At 39.1% G+C, this 20,778-nt stretch overlaps 1 protein-coding gene across 2 annotated transcripts in view; it reads right to left on the reverse strand.

Annotated features, from left to right (window-relative positions):
- Positions 1–20,778, reverse strand: part of AGMO (alkylglycerol monooxygenase) — a 380,748-nt gene that overhangs the window by 167,984 nt on the left and 191,986 nt on the right. For both annotated transcript variants that reach the window (XM_004702828.2, XM_045288837.1), the window contains exon 11: positions 13,956–14,038. In XM_004702828.2, coding sequence (XP_004702885.1) covers positions 13,956–14,038 — 83 coding nt within the window. The remainder of the gene's footprint in view (positions 1–13,955; positions 14,039–20,778) is intronic.

The raw sequence follows: 20,778 nt of genomic DNA on the forward strand, positions 1-20,778 counted from the left end.
GGGAATAATGAGGGCAACAAATGTATAGATGTGCTTTACACAATTGATCTATGTATTGTGATGAATTGTATGAGCCCCAATAAATTGATTTAAAAAATTAATTAATTAACTTTTAAAAAAGAACATGATACAAGGCAATGATTTTCAAATAAAATCAACAACCATTTAACTACCACCAAATGGCAGAACTACTGCAGACCTTCTCAATGTGTCCTTCCTCTCGATCTTTCCAACCCACCCTTGTTTTCCAGAGAGAAGCTCTACCATGGCTTCTATAACCAAACACTTTTTTTGGTTTTGTTTGTATTTACAATTTCACTCAAATACGATGGATTTCACCAAAGTTGTCTCTACTTTTTAAAGCAAACTCATCTTTTCCTCAATGACAGCATAAGGTATGTACTGTTTTGTAACTAACAAAGTTGTTACTGTGATTCATCTATTGTTCTCTGCTGCATAATACTCTATTGTGGTATATCAAACATTTAAAAAATCTTCCTAGTGGATGGCATGTGTATATTATGTATATATAGGTACAAAGCTGTCTGAATATATTGCCACATGCTTTTTGGTATGTTCTAATGGATATACCTGGGTGTGTATACACAACATTTTTCAAGTATGTATCACAATATAAAAACTCTTTTGTTCTATATAAGCATTATTTTTATCCATCTTCTAGCCAACCACCATTTGTTAATTTTAGTCTTTTAAAATGTATCCATTTAAGAAATAAAAGCAATATGATTTATAAAAAGTACAAAAAGTTTCACCTTCTCCAAGTCTTTAAGTGCTTAATGGGCTTTTCATTTTTAAGAAGTGGTGTTATTAAAATTTCTGAAGACTAATTAAACATGTATTTCTTTATAATTAGGACTTTTATGATCTATCTAATATATTCCTAATGCCAAAATCATAGGTTTATACTGCTATGATACCTGTTGCACTCTCTCTCTCTTAAATCTGCTATCTCTCCTCTACCCACTGCCCCCAATTGCATTTTTTTGGTAGGTGTAAGAGATTTGTCAAATGTATTTCATTAAAAAAAATTAATGTCAAAACCCAATTTTTAAGAGACCATTATTTTTTTTTAATTTAAGACCAAGAAGTACAATAGATCCATCTTGTTGTACTTCAAATATATACGTGCCCTTTTCTATTTTAACCCTTGTGTCAATAAAAGATGCATAATTAATGTAGTTTTATACTAACTCTTAATTACCGCAGGGAAGGTTCTACGTTTCCCCACCCCCTTTTTTTTCTTTTTTTCTTTTTCATTCTCTCTCACTAATTACTATCCAGTTGATTCTGACTCCTAGTGATTGTGTTACTCCAGGTTGACTAGAGAAACAAATTCATAGACACTCATATGTGTATATGAAAAAGCTTTATAACAAAGAACAATTGTATATTGAGAAAACATCCCAGCGCAGTCCAGATCAAGTCCATAAGTCCAATATTAGCTCATGCGTCCGATACCAGTAAATTTCCCTTCAGACTCTCATAATACATGCAATGACATCAAATGCAGGAAGATGACAGGCCAGTGGGTGGAAAGTCTTGTGGATCCAATGGCAGTGGAAGCATCTCAGTACTGGCATGCGTCTCCAGGTGGCTTCTTCAGCTCTAGGGCTCTGGCTCCATCAGTGTAGCTCCCTCCATGTGGCTTATCAATAGGAATACAAACCAGAGAGTCTGTCTTTCCTCCAGGAGTTCCTAGAATCCTCAGGAGAAGGCCAGGACCACACAGAGGCCTCATTGGCTATGAACTGATTGACAGGTGAAACTCCACCCCTTCACCAGAGATTATGTAACTGCCACAGTGACCCTATAGGACAGGGTAGAAGGCCCCTGTGGGTATCCCAGACTGTAAATCTTTTCCAGATTTGGAAGCTGCTGAATGTCTGGTGGTGATGAACTACAGACCTTGTGGTTAGCAGTTACCAAACTGGTATCCCATTATGCCACCAGACCTGTGTAATACCATATATGATTTAGAAGGTGCTTGATGAATTTTGAATAAAAACCTTTACAATTTTAATTCAGATTGAACTGAATATATAAATCAACTTGGTGAGAATTAAAATTTTAACAATATTAAGTATTTAATCATGAATATGGTAAGTACCTCGATGTATTTAATTATTCACTTATTTTTATATTAGTCTTATGATTTTTTAGTTGCTTGTTTTTTCCCCCTTCTATAATTCATTATAAGGGAAATTAGAAATATAGTGCCAATTAAAATGAATTTTAATCACAAAAAATAAGTATTATATAAGGTTTGTATTCTAGGTGTTATTGCATCTGACTGTGTAGAGTGTGCCAGCTCCATTAGCTTTTCTAAATATGCATTAAGAATTGCATGTTATATTCTGTTTATTTAACTGTCGTCTCTTTGCGCCTGGGCCTTGGCAACAGGCAGAACTTACTGTTACAGCATGATATCAAGTCTAATGGAAAGTGGCATAATATTTAGTAAGATGTAAATATTTCTAGATTTTGATATTTGAAATTCCAAATTATTGGTAATTGATAAGCTAATTAAAAATTATTACATTAAAACCAAGATAAGAGTTTTACATAGCTTGAGCTCTTTTCCCTTTTTCAGTTATAATAAATGTAAATTTTATATATGAGCTCTGAAGTCATAATGGCTCGTGTTTAAGGTTTCAAGTTATTTAACTTCTTGGAACTTCACTTAGCTTAATCTAGGAAATGTACTTTTTGTCTTTTTCCTTACCACTATTGATTTGATCCTGACTCATGACAACCCTGAAGGGCAGAGTAGAACTGTCCTGTGGGTTTCTGAGACTGTAACTCTTTATAGGAGTAGAAAGCCTCATCTTTCTCCCAAGGATCAGCTGGCGGCTTCCAACTGCAGACTTGTACTTGACAGCCAATGCATAACCCCATGTGCCACCAAGATGCCTACTGTACTGTGTGCTGTTGTTGTCATTAGGGGCCAATGACACACTGATGTGATTCAGACTCACATCCACCTATGTACAATAGAATGGAATACTGCCTCGTCCTGCACCACTCTCACAATGATCATTCTGGATCCCATGGAGGAAGATGTCAGTTCATCTCCTTGACGGTCTTCTTCTTTTTCATTCCCTTTTACTTTACCGAGCATGATGTCCTTTTCCAGGGACTGATTTCTCCTGATCCTCACACACTCACTGCCATTAAGTTGATTCCGACTCATAGCAATCATGTAGGACAGAGAAGAACTGCTCCTTTGGATTTCTGCAATTTTAAATCTTTACAGGAGTAGACAGCTTCATCTTTCTCCCATGGAGCTTCTAGTTGGTTTGAACTGCTAACTTTGTGATTAGCAGCCCAGTGCATAACCCACTACTCCATGTGAGATGAAGTCTTACCATCATCAATACTAAGGAGCATTCTGGCTACACTTCTGATAAGACAGATCTGTTTGCTCTCTGTAGTATGCTTTCCAGTGATACCTCAGAATGCAATTGTGAGATTTAATAAAATGGTCACCGTTAATGATCTATAGCACATAATAAGTATATAATAAAATTTATAGTGCTATTAGTAATTTGTAACCACTAAGAAATTGTAGCAGTTACATAATTTTATGTCAATTTGATAAGTGTAGGGGAGGAGGCTAGCCTGTCAATCAAGTCACAGCCTGATGATGCTCTTTGTGGGTGTGGCCTTCACATGAGGATTCTGGGAAATTCTTTCTGCCTTCATCTTCCTGTTGACAAGCCACAAGGAGACTTGCTGAGCCCTGTGAGAGCCCCTTTTGCTGTGCGTCACTTTCTTGCTTTTGTGACACTACAAGAGTTAGAGGAGCCACGGAGCCACATGGAGACCTGTGCCAGTACTGAGATGCTTCCAACAGTGTTGGATCCACAAGAGTTTCCATCTACTGGTCTGTGATCATCCAGCATTCAGAACCATTGCATGTGCTGTGTGAGTCTGAAGAGGAATTTATAGACTAGTATCAGACATATGGGCTCATATCAGACTTATGGACTTGATCTGGATTAGGCTGGTATGTTTTCTCAATATAAAATTGCACTTTTATATAAAGAATTCTCTTACACACATATGAGTGTCACTGTTTGTTTCTCTAGACAACCCAGACTAACACAGAAATAAATAGTAGATATTTTATATACTTATCATAAAAGCAAGTTAAAATGGTTCGTTTTTTCCTGCCCAGGTAGCAAGAAAGCAGTACTTTAAATAATATGCTTTCTTATAGAAAAGGACAAATTTGGAATACATGTACATTCTGGCATACATTTTGAAATATACAGTACTTTTGAACATAGAGTAACTAAAGTAAACAGAAAAATGAAATAAAAGAGCAGAATCAAAGATTTCAAAGCCCAACGCAAGAAGACAAAGTATTATAGTGAAATATACAAAGAACTGAAAAAGAAAAACATGCTCGACATTTCTCAACCCGAGTAACAGAAGAATCCATAAACTGAAATATTGAAGGATTCTATGTACTAAATAGTGAAAGACACAGAAAGCATTAAGAAAAAGTAGAAGAGATACACAGTCATGGGTCAACTTTTAATCCTCTTGGGAGATAACAGATGATCAAGAACTGGTGCTACTGAAAGGAAAGGTCTAAGCCAGCAGTCTCAACCTGTCGGTTGCAACCCTTTTGGGGATCAAAAAACCCTTTCACATATTTCTGATGGTCTTAGGAACCGAGACACCACTCTCTTTCCATCTCCAGGCAGGTCTGCCTACATGCAGATATGCCCACATATGAGTACCAGACGTGAAGACTGTTACCCATGCTATATACCATGCTTCAAGACAAAATTTCATTTATTTGTAATAAGAAATATTTCATAATATATAATTACATATTGTTTTTGTGATTAATCACTGTGCTTTCATTTTGTTCAATTTCTAACAATGAATATGCATCCTGCATTTCAGATATTTACATGATGATTCAAAACAGTAGCAAAGTTACACTTATAAAGTAACAACAAAAATAATTGAATGGTTGGGGGTCACCATAACATGAGCAACTGTCTGAAAGGGTCATGGGATTAGGAAGGTTAAGAACCACTGGTCTCACTCTAGTGAGAACACTGAAGAAAAACTAGGCATCATTAGTAATGATGCTACAATACTAATTAAGATGTTTCTACAAATTTAATGACACTGGAAGCACTCACCTATTTCTGCCAAAATACATACAAGATAGCTAGTAGGCTAACAGCCTGAAAAACAATCATAGTAATTTCCATTTCAAAGAATGATGATGCCTCAGAATGCAGAAATTATCAAACAATACCACACATACCTAAAATTTTACTGTAGATAATTCAAAAACAGTTGCATTGGCCCATTGACGGGGAACTGCCAGAAATTCAAGCCAGATTCTGAACAATACATAAAAGAAGGTGTGATAGGTAAGTTCATTGTAGCAACATGGTCAATAGGAACAAGTGGGATTAATGAGGTTGCAGTTTGATTGAAGGGCAAAGACAATAAACGGCTCCGCAAGACTCACCCCTCTCTCTGTTGCTCTCTGATGATAGGACCCAGCGTGCAGTTGCTTTAGCTAATTGTCTGCCTCAGCTTGTGAGCTACACTACCTGTGGGACAGCCAACCTGTGGATCGTGTCACTAGAGCATGAGGTTCCTTCGGGATTGCTTTGCCACACTGCTGGTGTGTATATGACTTGAGCTTGAGGCTGGTGGATCTTGTCGTCTTGCATTACTTGAGTTCCATATCTCATCGAGCCTGCTTCCCTAAGCTCCTGAGCTGCTGAGTGTTGGTGACCCACCCTGCTGTTTGCTGTTTGTGGGTGGACTCTACTTGCATTGCCTGAGCGAAGACTCAGCTGTCTGCTTCCTTGACTTTGGACCTGGCAGTCCTCTTAAGTTGAAGGACTTCCAGTATATTAACTGTCCCATGGAAGTGAGTTGAACTGAGCCCTCTATACTGCTGTGTGGGCTAATTAGCTGTTATATTCCTTTGTGCTGTATAAATCTATCCATATAAACACATATATGATATATGTGTGTATATGTGTATATGCATACATATGTTTTTATATATAAAAGGAAAATCATGTGTCCTGGTTTTGTTTCTCTAGAGCAGTGGTTCTCAACCTTCCTAATGTCGCGACCCTTTAATTCAGTTCATCATGTTGTGATGATCCCCCCCAACCATAAAATCATTTTCATTGCTACTTCAACACTGTAATTTTGCTACTGTTAGGAATTGGGTGACCCCTGTGAAAGGCTCGTGCAACCCCCAAAGGGGTTGGGGCTACAGGTTGAGAACCGCTGATCTAGAGACCTCTGCCTAACAAAACTGGTACCAGGAATGGTTCTAAAGAAACAAGATCATAAATATGGGCTTCTCAAATTGGATCTCCAGCCTGATTATGCTTAACAGCACTGAAAATGATATCTTTATCCCTAAAGACATGGATACGTCTGCCACTCTGACTAGAGAGGGTGTTGTTAATCCAAGGTGTGAAGTAGCAAATCTAATATCCATAGTATCACCACCAATAGATGAAGTGCTGGTGAGAGGAGAGGCTCTGGGTAATTGTATTATATTTTCCAGCAGTTTTGTCAGGATGGGAAGTAAAAGGAAGCTGGGTGTCTGGTCCTCCTTACAATAGAAAATGTGATCAAGGAAAAGTATACTCTCAGAACCTTAAAAGTATGTCTCAAGTGCTGAATAACAGGCCTAAAATCTTTTGCATGTGCTACAAAGAAAGTGTTCTCTCCTCTAGTAATAGGGCTGACATTGCCGAAAGCCAAATCCAGAGTCTCATCATACGAGTAGCTGAATTATAGCATCAGTTGAATTGCAGGTCTAGAACAGTGTCTGATATTAAACTAGGGGTATTAAATGGAAATAATTGGGACCCTCAAACATGGATGGGAACATATGGGCTGATGACCCAGAAGAGGAGGATATTGAGCCCTTAGAGTCAATTGAGCCACCCAGTCAATAGATCCACCCCTTCCACTTGAGGGGTTTAATGCACTATCAGTCAAATAACTCATACTTGAGCAGATTAACCAAACTGTTCAAGTTGAAATGCCAGGTGGAACTACATCTGTAGCATTGCCTGGGGGAGATGCCTTATAAGATATTGCTGAGAGCCCTCAGGAAACACCTCCACACCCTTTATTTCCTCAAGACCTGTAACTAGAATTAAATCTTCGAAAGTTTCTAAAGATGAGGCTCAGATGATGACTCAGGACCAAGTGCACTATACTTGTAAAGATAAGCTCTAGTCTTCTAATATGTACAAACAGAAGCCTGGGGAATGTCCCTGGGAATGGTTACTAAGGGTGTGGGATACCAGTGCAAGGAATGTAACATTAGAGCAGTCTGAATTTCTTGATATGGGACCCCTAAGTACAGACTCTTCTTTCAATATCTCAGCAAGTGAGGTTAAGAGAGGACCTAATTGCTTATTTGGTTGGTTCCCTGAAGCATGGGCTGCCAGACAGCCTAGATTAGACCAACTTGAGGTGCCTGGCCTACCTTGAAACACTATAGAAGAAGGCATCCAAAAGCTTTGGGAAATGTTGGAATGGATCTGTCAGAATAATCACATAGACTCAAAAAGGGAGTGCCCCGAGGATGTACCTTTCACCACAACCATAAGGAACAAGTTTGTGAAGGGGGCCCCACCACCTCTGAAGACTCCTGTGATTATTTTTATGTACACTAGGATTAACAGTAGGAACTACCCTAAGTGAACTACAACATTTACTTACAATGGGGCTGATTTTGGACATGGTTATTGTAATGGACAGCGAGGTTTCCATAGTAATCAAAGCAACTTGTCACATGTGGACTTATGGCATTGGCTACTTTGCCATTGTGACCCTAGGAGTTAAATACATGGGAAACCTACTAAATATTTATGTGATCAATGCAGGCAGAAGAATGCTAGATCAGGTGAGCAGCAGAATATAGAGCCACAGCAGCTCAATCAATTCCCAGACCTGAGTCAGTTTATAGACCCACAACCTCTTGAATGAGGGAAGGCCAGGTCCCTTTGACAAAAGACTCTGTTATGTTTCCATAGGTTTATACTGTTAGTCTTTCTTCTAGCTTTCCCCAAAGGGACCTAGGGCCTTTCACAAGAGTGTCTGTTCATTGGGGAAAAGGAAATCATCAAACTTTTCAAGGATTACTGGACATTGGCTCTCAACTGACACTAATTCCAGGAGACCCAAAATGTTTCAAATGCTCGCCATTCAGAGTGGGGGTATATGGATGTCAAGTTATCGGTGAAGTTTTATATCAGGTATGCCTCACTGTGGATCCAGTGGGCCCCAAGCCCATCCTGTCATTAATTTCCCCAGTTCCAGAATGCATCATCGGAATAGACATACTTAGTAATTGGCAGTATACCCATACTGGATCCCTGAAATGTGGAATAAGGGCTATCATGGTAGGAAAGGCCAAGTGGACACCATTAGAACTGCCATTGCCTAGGAAAATAGTAAACCAAAAGCAATACCGCATTCCTGGAGGGACTGCAGAGATCAGTGCCACCATCAAAGACTTGAAGGATACAGGGGCGGTGATTCCTACCACATCCCTTTTAACTCATCAATTTGGGCTGTTAAAAAAACCCACAAAAAACAGATGGATACTGGCGAATGACAGTGGATCATCGGAAACTTAACCAGGGGGTGACTCCAATTGCAGCTGCCATTCCAGATGTGATTTCATTGCTTGAGCAAATTAATACTTCTCCTGGTATTTTGTAAGCTGCTATTGATCTGGTCAATGCCTTCTTCTCAATAGCAGTCTCAAAGGACCACCAGAAGCACTTTGCCTTCAGCTGGCAGGGGCAACAATACACTTTCACAGTTCTCTCCCAGTGGTACATCAACTCTTCTGCCTTGTGCCATATTTTAGTCCCAAGGGACCTTGATTGTCTGTCTCTTCTGCAAAATGTCACACTAGTCCATTATCTTGATGACATTACGGTGACTGGATCTACTAAGGAGGATGTATCGAAGACTGTAGACTCATTGGTACAACATCTGCATGTAAGAGGTTGGGAAATCAACCCAAGGAAAATTCAAGCACCTTCCACCCCAGTAACATTTTTTCTAGGGGTCCAGTGGTGTGGAGCATTTAGAAACATTCCTACTAAAGTGAAGGATAAGCTATTTCATCTGCCGACTCCCCCCGAGCCCTCCGCCCCAACAACTAGCAGGAGGCACAATGCCTAGTGGACCTCTTTGGATTTTGGAGGCAACATATTCCTCATTTGGGTGTTCTACTTCGACCTATTTAGCAAATGAAGGGAAAGACCTCCAATTCTGAGCGGGACCCAGAACAAGAAAGGACTGCTGTGCAAGCTACTTTGCCACCGGGACTACGTGATCCAGCTGACCCAATGGTACTAGAGGTGTAAATTGTAGTTAGAGATGCAGTGTGGAGTCTGGAGTCTTTGGCAGACTCCTATGTGAACCACATCATAGACCATTGTAGAATCTTGCCATCCTCTGCAGACAACTACTCCCCTTTTGAAAAACAACTGTTGGCCTGTTACTGGGCCCTACTGGAGACTGAATGCCTCACCATGGGCCAACAAGTCACCATGAGGCCTGAGCTTCCCATCATGAACTGGGTATTGTCTGACCCACAGAGTCATAAATTTGGACATGCACAGCAACATTCCATTGTTAAATGGAAGTGGTATAGATGAGATCGGGCTGGAGCAGGACCTGAAGGTACAAGTAAACTGCATGAAGAAGTGGCCCAAAAGCCCACAGTCTCCACTCCTGTCCCAGTACCTTCCTTCTCCCAGCTGCACCTATGGCTCCTGGGGAGTTCCTTATGATAAGTTAACTGAGAACTGAAAATTCATGCTTGGTTTACTGATGGCTCTGCATGATACATGGGTGCCGCTCATAAGTGGATAGAAACAGCAGCACTTACAGCCCCCTTCTGGGATCTCACCTAAAGCACAGTGATGAAAGGAAATCCTCCCAATGGGCAGAAATTTGAGCAGTGCACCTGGCTGTTCAGTTTGCCTAGAAAGGGAAATGGCCAAATTCACATTGTATACTGATTCATGGGCTGTGGCTAATGGTTGGGCTGAATGGTAAGGGAATTGGAAGGAACATGACTGGGAAAAATGGTGACAAGTAAGTGTAGGGAAGAGGTATGTAGATAGACCTCTGTGAATGGACCAAAAAGTAAAGATAATCATGTCTGATGTAAACGCTCACCAAAGGGTTACCTCTGAAGAGGAGGATTTAAACAATCAAGTGAATAAGATGATAATCAGTGTGGAGACTAGTCCTCCTCTTTCCTCTGCCACTCCTGTCATTGCCCAGTGGACACATAAACAAAGTGGACATGGTGGCAGGGATGAAGGTTATACACAAGTGCAGCCACATGGACTTCCACTCACCAAGGCTGATTTGGCCACTGCCACTGCTGAGTGTCCCATCTGCCAACAGAAGCCAATATTGAGTCCAAGATTTGGGATAATTCTTCGGGGAGATCAACCAGAAACCTGGTGGCAGGTTGATTACATAGGACCACTCCCATCATGGAAGGGGCAGCATTTTGTTCTTACTGGAATAGACACGTACTCTGGATATGGATTTGCCTTCCCTGCATGCAATTCTTCTGCCAAAACTATTATTTATGGACTTATAGACTGCCTGATCCACTGGCATGGCATCCCACATAGCATTGTTTCAGATTAAGGAACTCACTTCACAGCAAATGAAGTGCGGAAATGGGCCCATCCATGCTCATGGAATTCACTGGCCATATCATGTTCCTCATCATCCTGAAGCAGCTGGCTGGACAGAACAATGGAGTGGCCTCCGAAAGACATAAATACGGCGCCAGCTAGGTGGCAACAACTTGCAGGGCTGGGGCAATGTTCTCCAGGAGGTTGTATACACTTGAAACCACTGGTCAATATATGGTTCTGTGTCTCTAATAGCCAGGATTCATGGGTCCAGGAACCAAGGGGTGGAAGCTGGAGTGGCACCAATTATTACGCCTAGTGATCCACTTGCAGCATTTTTGCTTCCTGTCCCAGCAACCCTATGTGCTTCAGGTTTGGGGGTCCTGGTCCTGAAGGAAGGAACTTTCCCATCTGGAAACACAGCACAGATTCCACTGAACTGGCAGTTGAGCATACCACCTCGCCACTTTGGGCTCCTCATGTCTTTGGATCAACAGGTCAGGAAGGGTGTCACTGTACTGAGTGGTGTGATTGATTCTGATTACCAAGGAGATACTGGACTGGTGCTGCATAATGGAGGTAAAGAAGAATATGTCTGGAATCCAGGAGATCCTGGAGTCTGTATCTTAGTACTATCATGCTCTGTAATTAAAGTAAATGGTAAACTACAACAAACCAATCCTAGCAGGACGTCTAATGACCCAGACCCCTCAGGAATGAAGGTCTGGGTCACCCCACCAGGCAAAGAACCACAGCCAGCTGAGGTGCTGGCCGAGGGCAAAGGTCATACAGAATGGGTAGTAGAGAAAGTTGTTCTACCTATCAGTTACGACCATGTAACCATCAATTGTAAAAGCAAGGTTTGCGATTGTCAATTTAACCTTCTTTTTATGTGCTTATTGAATATCTTTCCTTTGTTCATGTATGATGTACCAGATATAATTAGATTCAGTGTGTTTTCATTTATATGTATGATAGGTAGATTACAGATGTATATTAGTTTTAATTGAATTCATTAATGCCTGGAAATATTATATGGCTAAAGAATTGTGTACAGGTGCCAGGTTGGCAAGAGGTGGGCTGTAATAGGTAGGTTTATTGTGCCAACCTGGCCAATAGGAATATTTAGGATTAATCAGGTCACAGTTTGATTGGAGTAAAATAGATAAATGGCTTGGTAAGGCCTGGCCCTCTCTCACTTGTTCTCTGGTGATCAGACCCAGCGTGCGGCCTGCTTCCATAAGCTTCTGAGCTGCCGACTGGTGGTGACCCACACTGATGTTTGCTACCTATGGGTGGACTCTTCCTACATTGCCTGAGGGAAGACTCAGTTGTCTGCTTCCTTGACCCGGCAGCCCTCGTGAGTTGAAGGCCTTCCAGTATATTAACTTTTCCATGGAAGTGAATTGAAGTGAGCTCTCTGTACTGCTGCATGGACTAATATTTCTTCATGCTGCATTAATCAATCTATCTATCTATCATCTATCTATCTATATTTATAAGTGTCCTGATTTTGTTTCTCTAGTGAACTCTGCCTAACAGACAAGGTATATCATTGCTGATGTCAAATAGGTCTTGACTGAAAATAGACAAAATCAGAACACTGCTGACCCACGTTTCATTGAGAATGCAAAGGCATTTGACTCTGTGATTCATGGCACATTTTGTACACCATTGAGAAGATTGAGAATTCCAGAACAGTTAATTGTGGTCATGTGGAACTTCTACACAGACCAAGAATCAGTCAAACAAAATAAGAGGATATTAAATGTTTTAAATCAGGAAAGGTGTATACCAGGGATGTACATTTCACTATATTTATATAATTTGTATGATGACCAAATAATCTGAGAAGTGAGCACATATATAACACTGAATGCAATATGAAGGTTGAAGGAAGAGTCATTAATAACTTATAATATGCAGATGATACTGCTTTACTTGCTGGAAGGAAGAAAGAAAGCAACTACTGAAGAAAATCAAAGCCTACAACCTTCAGTATGAATGACACCTTAACATAAAAATAAGTAAATTAAAACAACCCTCACAACTAGACTTAGAAGAAACATAATAAACACAGAATATATTGAAATTGTCAAAAAATTATTTTACTTTGCTTCACAATCCATATACATGAAAAAGTGGTAAAAAGAACTAACATATTGCATTTGAAAAACCTGCTGAAAAACAAACACCAATTACATATTAAAGAGAAAATATTTCATTTCTAAGAATTAAGTTTGCCTTATACAAGTGATATTTTCTTTCAGCTAATATACATGGAAAAACTGGATAATGAATAAGAAAGACAGAGAATAATTCATGCATTTAATGAATATAATCATCAATGAATATATTCAGAATATTGGAGATGAATATATTCAGAAAAATGAACCATTCTGTCTTGAAATAAATACAGCCAGAATATTTCTTAGAAGTGAGGAAGCTAGCCTTCATCTTATGTGCTTTGGACATGTTACCAGAAAGGACCAGTGCCTGGAGAAGGGCGTGGTGCTTGCTAATGTAGAGGGTCATTAAAAGGGGGGGGCAGGTTCTCAATGAGATGAACTGAGACAGTGACTGGAAAAATGAACTCAAACACAGAAGTAATCATGATGAGGGTACAAGATCGGATGCGTTTCATTATGTTATATACAGGGTTGAGTCAAAACCAACTCAATACCCCCTAAAAATGATAGCCAATGAAATTGGTTCTCTGTGCCTGCCAGAAGTGGGCCCTGTGGGCCACCAGTGCCTGAGGGCTGTCAATGCTCTGACACGTTTCCACTGAGCTCACATCCAGGTGACTCTATGCACTAGCCTATGATCCTGCCTCATGCTTCCCCATTCTGCATCATTGGCCTGCAGCTACGTAGAAGAGAGCTCTGGTTAGCATTGCCTCCATGGGTGACTCAAAGAATTTTGATATTTTAGTAGATTTTAGGATTCTGGCTTTACTTTATCAAACTCATCATCTTAGTTTCTTAAATATAATGGAAAACACAATGTTATTTAAAAGTTTAGATTTTAAGTATATCCTTCTATTAAAATCAGACTTTCACTGTTTCGATTAAAATGGTTTCCAATTGTAGTTTCAAAAATTTTAGAAAAAATATTTGGTATGAAAATGTATATATATATAACATATATGTATGTGTTATATGACAAACTGATATTTTATCATTCCTATAAAAAGTCAATTTTATAAAATTAAATAAAAAGCATTTCACATCTTACCTTTGATCCATAAGAAATCCAATGGAAGTCAAAGTAAGGATAATGAAGCAAATCCTCAGAAATAGAGTGACTTGTGGTAATGCCTGGAAAGCAAGTACAGAGACCAGTCGAGCCTTGAGGAGCACATACAGGGGAACATAAAGACGTCATGCTCCAATGCCATCCAATATTGCCATCCCATACTGTATACTGTACTAGACTACATACATAGCCCCAAGTTTATACTACACTGCATCATGCACCATGAACTCTGCCAGGAAGTTGAATATGGAAAGGTATTTTCATTTTCATATAGTTGGACATTGGAGAATGAATTAGGCAAACCGACAATTTATATTAAATGTTATTTCAAAAGAAGATCCCTTAAAGTTTTAAATTCATAAATCTTCACATCATGTAGTCCCCCTGTAGGAGAATCCCACTCACAATTTTATGCATAGTTACCACAGTCTAAAAGCTATGAGGGAGCTTCAAAAAAGTTTGTAGAAAAATCAAGTCAAAAGGTCATGGAATTGTTCTGTGACCGTTTTGAATGCTTTATGTATGCTATTTTTCTTCCACTAATTCAAAACATAAATAGCCATTGGGCTGCAAGCCACAAAGTCAGCAGTTCGAAACACAAGCATCTCCACAGAAGAAAGGCAAGCCTTCCTATTCCCGTCAGGAGTTACAGTGTGGAAGCCCACGGGCATTCTTCTCTCTCACATGGGAGCTCAGGCGTCAGTCGACTTGATGGCAGTGAGTTTGTTTGCCTTTTTAAATTCAAAACATAATTTGAAAAGTCTTTATGAATACAGGCAAGCCTCAATTGTAAATTTTCTGTTTATATAAGCTAATTTTAAATGAATTCTGTGTGGTTTTTAACTAGTATCAGTTAGTCAAATATCTTAGATATTTGTATTAGAAAAAAAGTATTTTTCTAAGCATAAAACATAAACATTTCGAGATATCCTAACGTATCTTTGATACAATGATATCCTAGCAGTAACTATAAATTTTGTGTACATAACAGAGTACAATCAATCCTTTGTTAATATGAACCATTGTACAAGGTTTTAAAATATTTGTGAGAAAATTACACTAATATTAAAACATTTGTGAAAAATTACACCATTTTAATTAATTTTCCATGAACTTCTTGAAGTTTCTTCCATGTATTTTGATTTTTAACAAACAAAAAGTTGTTTCAAAATTACTCAAAATACAGAAACACATTCATAACACGTTATATATACATATATATGTGTGTATGTGTCCACATGTAGAGTCACACTTTGCATTGCTAAAAAAAAAATGTACTTGCGACGAGAAAGTAGTTGGTCTTTCAAAATTCTATCCTGCAATCTTCAACTAGTTTCTATCACCAAGGGTGTTATTTCCTAACTACTGTTTCTTCTTCCTTCTTTCCAATTTTTCATTCCAATCACCAAAATGATCAATGCATCTTGACTGCATATTGATTGAGGTCAGGCTGAAGACATTGGCAAAATCCTTGAATTTCTGCACTACTAACTTTAGTGGTTGGTGTATAATTTAGAATAATTGCATTATTCCATTGCCAAGATTTCTTCGTATGTGTATTGATATTACCCTGACCCAGGCAGCATTATATGTTGTTATATCTTGAAATATCCTTTTTGGTCATGAATATAGTCACCTGAGTCTGTCATTCCCAACATAGTAAACTATATGACGACTGCCTGATTCAAAATGGCAAATACCAATCCATTTTGGCTCACTAATAATGCCTAAAATATCTATTGTTCGGTGTTCCGTTTCATTTTTGATGACTTCCAATTTTTGATATTTTTTTACATTTCATGTTATAATTATTAATATATATCTGCAGCTGTTTCTTCTCATTTTGAGCTGTGCCTCAAAGTGACAGTCCAAGGCTTTGCTCCTGAAGGCTTTACTCCAGCCGCACCATTCCCGTCAACTCTATTTTGCAATGGAAACCCTTCCTCCGTCCTGAGTGCCTTCTGCCCTGCGGGGCTCGTCGTCGTCTGCACTGTCTCAGACAGCCTTCCGCTGCTTTTCATAAGGCTGAGTTCTCCAAAGCAGACAGTTTAGGACTTTTTCAGTCTAATCCTAGTCTGGAAGCTCTGCTGAAAACCTATTCGCTTTGGATGACCCTGCTGGTATCTGTAGCTTCCAGAATCACGGCGACATACAAGCAAGCTTCCACAGTATCACAAACTCACAGAACCAGCATACTACGATTGGGTTAATACCAACGCGTACGGATTCAAGGAGACGAGTCTAACTTCCCCTTGTCATTTCCAAGGCTGTGAAACTTAACAGAAGCAGACCATCTTATCTTGTCTCTCAGATTGACTAGTGGATTTGAACCATCAACCTTTTGGTTAGTAATCGAGAGCTTTACTCATTGTGCCAGTGGGGCTCCACTAATGACAAGAAGAAGTATTTTATTTCACAAATTACATTTTCATTATTTACTATAGATGAACAGTTTTCAATGTGTGATTTCCTACTTCATGATATTTAACTATTTTTCACCGCAATTTATAACGCTTATATTCATGTCTTTATAATCGATGCCCACTTTAATTAATGCTTCTTTTGCTCACATTGCATCCGTTACCACCTAGACACTTTAGGAAATGAAATGAAACCCCAAAGGGCTACCCTTGAAAAAAACAGTGCACGCTGGATATTGACTTCCGTGGCCATGGGTCGCAGAACCTTCGCTAGATCGCACTGGAGCCAGTGGCACGCAGTCCCCGCTGTGAAATGCCACTAAAGACGCTGTTTGTTTCCAAAAGGGGTTACAGGACGACACCAGTTACAAAACTGTGGAGCCCGTAGTACTTTACATGGTGCAGCGTTCACGGGATGTTAAAACTGTGCAAATCTGTGTCAAATGTACATGGTTCTTGAATGTCTTGTTAAGTTAACCTATATCACCCAAATGATCCATGTCTAAATAGATTTTGTTTTATTTTACTGTTTTCTCTTATTATAAAAATGTTCCAACTGTTTTGCGTATGTCTATTATTTAAAAGGAGAGCCTTGCCTTTTCCATTTCACTTTGAAAACATGCAAGTATAGTTTCTATTTTTATTTCAAACATGAATTCATGATACCACCTCATAATGTGGACCCTGGCAGCTGACGAACTGATTTCCCAAGCATTACAAACCAAAATCAACATAAAAATCTCTGGGTCATATCACTAAACTAAACAGTATATATGGAAATGACTGTACTCCAGGTTTCAGGCAGAAAGGAATGTGCCTTTGACACCTTTGTCATAGCCATCCAATTGGTTTTTGACTCCCAAAGTTATTTATTCAGAATGTGCACACATAAACCAAATAAGTATTTATCTACTCTGGTCTATACATAAACAGAAAAGATTGTGAGACCACAGCAGGGCCCCCAATTACAAGTCAGCCACAGCTTTTCTATGTGATTATTGGCTACAGTGAATCTGGAAAAAAATATTGCTGTTGGATTTTAACATCTTTGCATGCTTTTAGATATCCCAGAGACCACAAAGGCACTATAGAATTTTGCACACAGGCAACCTTTCTTTTTAGTCACACTGCACATTTTTAGCAAAGAAATATATGTATGGAAAACAAATAAAAATGAACCTTTGAAAATTAACTTGTGTCTGGAATGGATCTGTCTCTGATTCTACTTTAAAAATGAAGAGTTTCAGCACCTGATATTTTTCTTTGTCAATAAAGCCACAAGAGCTTTTCATATAATTTTTAAGGCAATAAAAATTTTTAAAAACCAACCACATGCAATTCTTTTTAGATATAGTCCAGAATATGGGATATGTTTTCACCAAGGAAATACTCACAGACATTCAAACCTCTTGGTGAACTTGATTTTAAGAACTCTATATCAAAATCACATAACCAATCAATGGAATTATATGCAGAAGAAGGTGATACCAGGATGTGAGGAAGACTCATTAACATCTGTTATGTGTATATAATGTAAACTTGTTTGCTGGAAATGAAGAGAACTGGAAACATTGATAAAGATTCAATATTAACTTCAGTTTGGATTACACCTCAAAGTAAAGACAAAAAATCCTCACAACTGAACCAATGAAAACATCATGATAAATTGGAAACAGATTGAAGTTTTCAAGGATTTCACTTTGCCTGGATCCACAATCAATGTGATAGAAGTAGCAGTCAATAACTGTTGGTAGAAAAATGGGAGGACCTATTTCCAAATGGGGAAAAAAGACTAAAAATACTTTTAAGGACCTTAAGTGAGAGGTATGCCTGGTAATATGTACTTCGTAAATCACATTGGCCCTTTCTATGCACCCCCTGGGCACCCAGGTCAAGTGCCACAGAACACTGGGGAACTGATTTGTGTCTTCTAGAGGCACAACACACTCCAGAGCCATAAGAGGGATCTGATGTGGAAACTCCACTGGATAAACTAGGTCCTACTTCAAACACACCTATAACCTGATGACTTCAGACTGCAGTTACATGGTATGTGACGAAAACGCAGAAGACAGCTATGCCAAGATGACTGTGCTGTCAGTAGGCAGACCAGCACGACTTAGGACATCGGTTCCCTGCTTGATGTAGTAAGATATGCATTATCCTGTGACTGACACTGTCAGACCTGTGATTGACATTGTCAGTGAATATTGCCTGACAAGTAATCCCCATTGTTTTGTAAATAGCATGCAGCCATGTAAACATTTATTATGTACAAGTGAATAATTCGGCTGTTGTGATGAGTAATTAGCATACACTGCTTCAACTCCCTCTCTCAGCCGTGCTTTAAAAATCAGTAACATTGGCTAATCAGTGACACTATTAAGAGAAGATGCTTATATTCCAGGGAGATGATCAATCAGATTCTTTATGCTACATTAACAAGGAGGACTCTATAGGGGAGCCAGAGGCAGATAAAAAAACATTGATCCAAGAATGGATATTGGGCTCAGACTTAATCTTCGCTCCTATCTAAGAACAATTAGTGCTAAATACTTGCATGCAGGAAGGGAACACAGAAGAGATGGGTGGTCTAGCACTGGTGCCTGGCTATCAGATAGAATAGCATCTGGGGTCTGAAAGATTTGTTTTCAAACAAGCAGCCATCTAAGTGAGACGTCACCTAAGTCCACATGGAAGAAGCACACATGACCCGAGGACTGTGAAGTATGTAACACAGAGCTGAAGGAGGGAATACAATGACAGCGTAAATTGGGGGATTTGGGTTTGCAGAAGGTTATAGATGGCAGGGGAAGCCCCAAATACATTTGCGAGACACACACAGAAAGTAAGCCTCTGGCGATTTCCATCACACATAATTGAGAGACAAATATGGACTGGTTACCAAAGCGAGAGTACTGGAGAGACGATTACAGCAGATCAGACCGATTAACCTAACTTGAATGGTTAACACCTCATCACTTGATCTCCCCTCTGATACACATGGGGCTTGATCTGGTTGTAATGTTTTGCATGATTATTTTTTTCCACATTGGGGTTTGTCTGTGATGTATTTTGTTACTGTGGGTAGCCTTCTTGAATCTTTGTTATGTGTTTTGTTTGTTTGTTTGTTTTTGGTATATAAAACCCAGGATTGATGAACCTATAGAGAAAATAAGAAGAAGAAGAAAGATTTCTGGGGCATAAAGGGGAGCTGATGTGAAGTAGTTCAAGAAGGAAGAAAATCTGTGAAACTGATTGTGGTAGCAATTGTATAATACTGCTTGATGTGATTGAACTACGAAGTGATATGGTATCTGATTAGCTCCTAATAAAATGGTTTGAAAAAAGAACACACATATATAGATATGAAATCAGACACCATATCGCTTTAGACAAATATGCCACACAAAACATCTCAAAAGTGTTAGAGAGCAAAGAGGTCACTTCAAGAACTACGATGTACCTGACCCAAGCCCTGATATGTTTAATAGCATGTAATCATGGTCTCACACATAAGAGAGAGTATGAGGATTGTGCAGTAGCTCATTCTGCTGTATAAATATGAGCATACGATGAGTGAAAGCCAATTTAGTAGAATCTCAGAACAACAACATACAGAAGCGCTAGCAGCACAGTCATTTAAGTGCTGAGCTGCTAACACAAACATGCAGCATTTGAATCCACCAGCCGCTCTGCGAAGAGAAAGCCGGCACAGTCTGCCTCCTCAAAGATTACAGGCTTCACACTGTGAGAGGCACTTCGACTCGCTTATAAGTCGGAAACAACTTGACGTCATTGAAGTTGGTGTTATATATCAAATTACAAAAGTTAGCACTGCATCTTTATTTCTAGTAATTACTTACAGATGCAGTCTCTGGTTTATCATTGATGGCTTTTATTTGGCAAAGTGGAGAATTCAATACTGCAAAATATATTCAGCATTGCACAATAAGCAAAGTGTACTCAACATTCATCACTATTACAAGAACTGCATATTTATATACCCATTTCCCCCCTCTAACTTCATTCACGTATCTAAAGAACTCCATGAATATTCTAGTCATGGTTGATGTGAACAAATGAATCATCTTAAAGAAAAAGGATGATAAATGATGTGTCATTACACATTACTCAAAGAGATTATCAGGAGGTTCTCAGCTAAACAACTAACACATCGAACCATTTTGGAAGCTTGATGTTGACATGGGTGCTGGTTAGTGTCATGTGCTTCATGCTGCTCTTGTGAAAGGTCTGTTGTTGAAATAAAAGCTTGGGTTAAAATTTTGTCTCTTTGTGGGATAAAGAAAAGAAAGAAAGGAAGAAAGAAAATATCAATGTTTCAACATTAGTTGTGTGTGTGTGTGTGTGTGTGTGTGTGT

The sequence above is a fragment of the Echinops telfairi genome, unplaced genomic scaffold (genome assembly GCF_000313985.2).
Source record: "Echinops telfairi isolate 266 unplaced genomic scaffold, ASM31398v2 ScPeMD7_23;HRSCAF=83, whole genome shotgun sequence".
In the NCBI taxonomy this organism is placed as follows: Eukaryota; Metazoa; Chordata; class Mammalia; order Afrosoricida; family Tenrecidae; genus Echinops; species Echinops telfairi.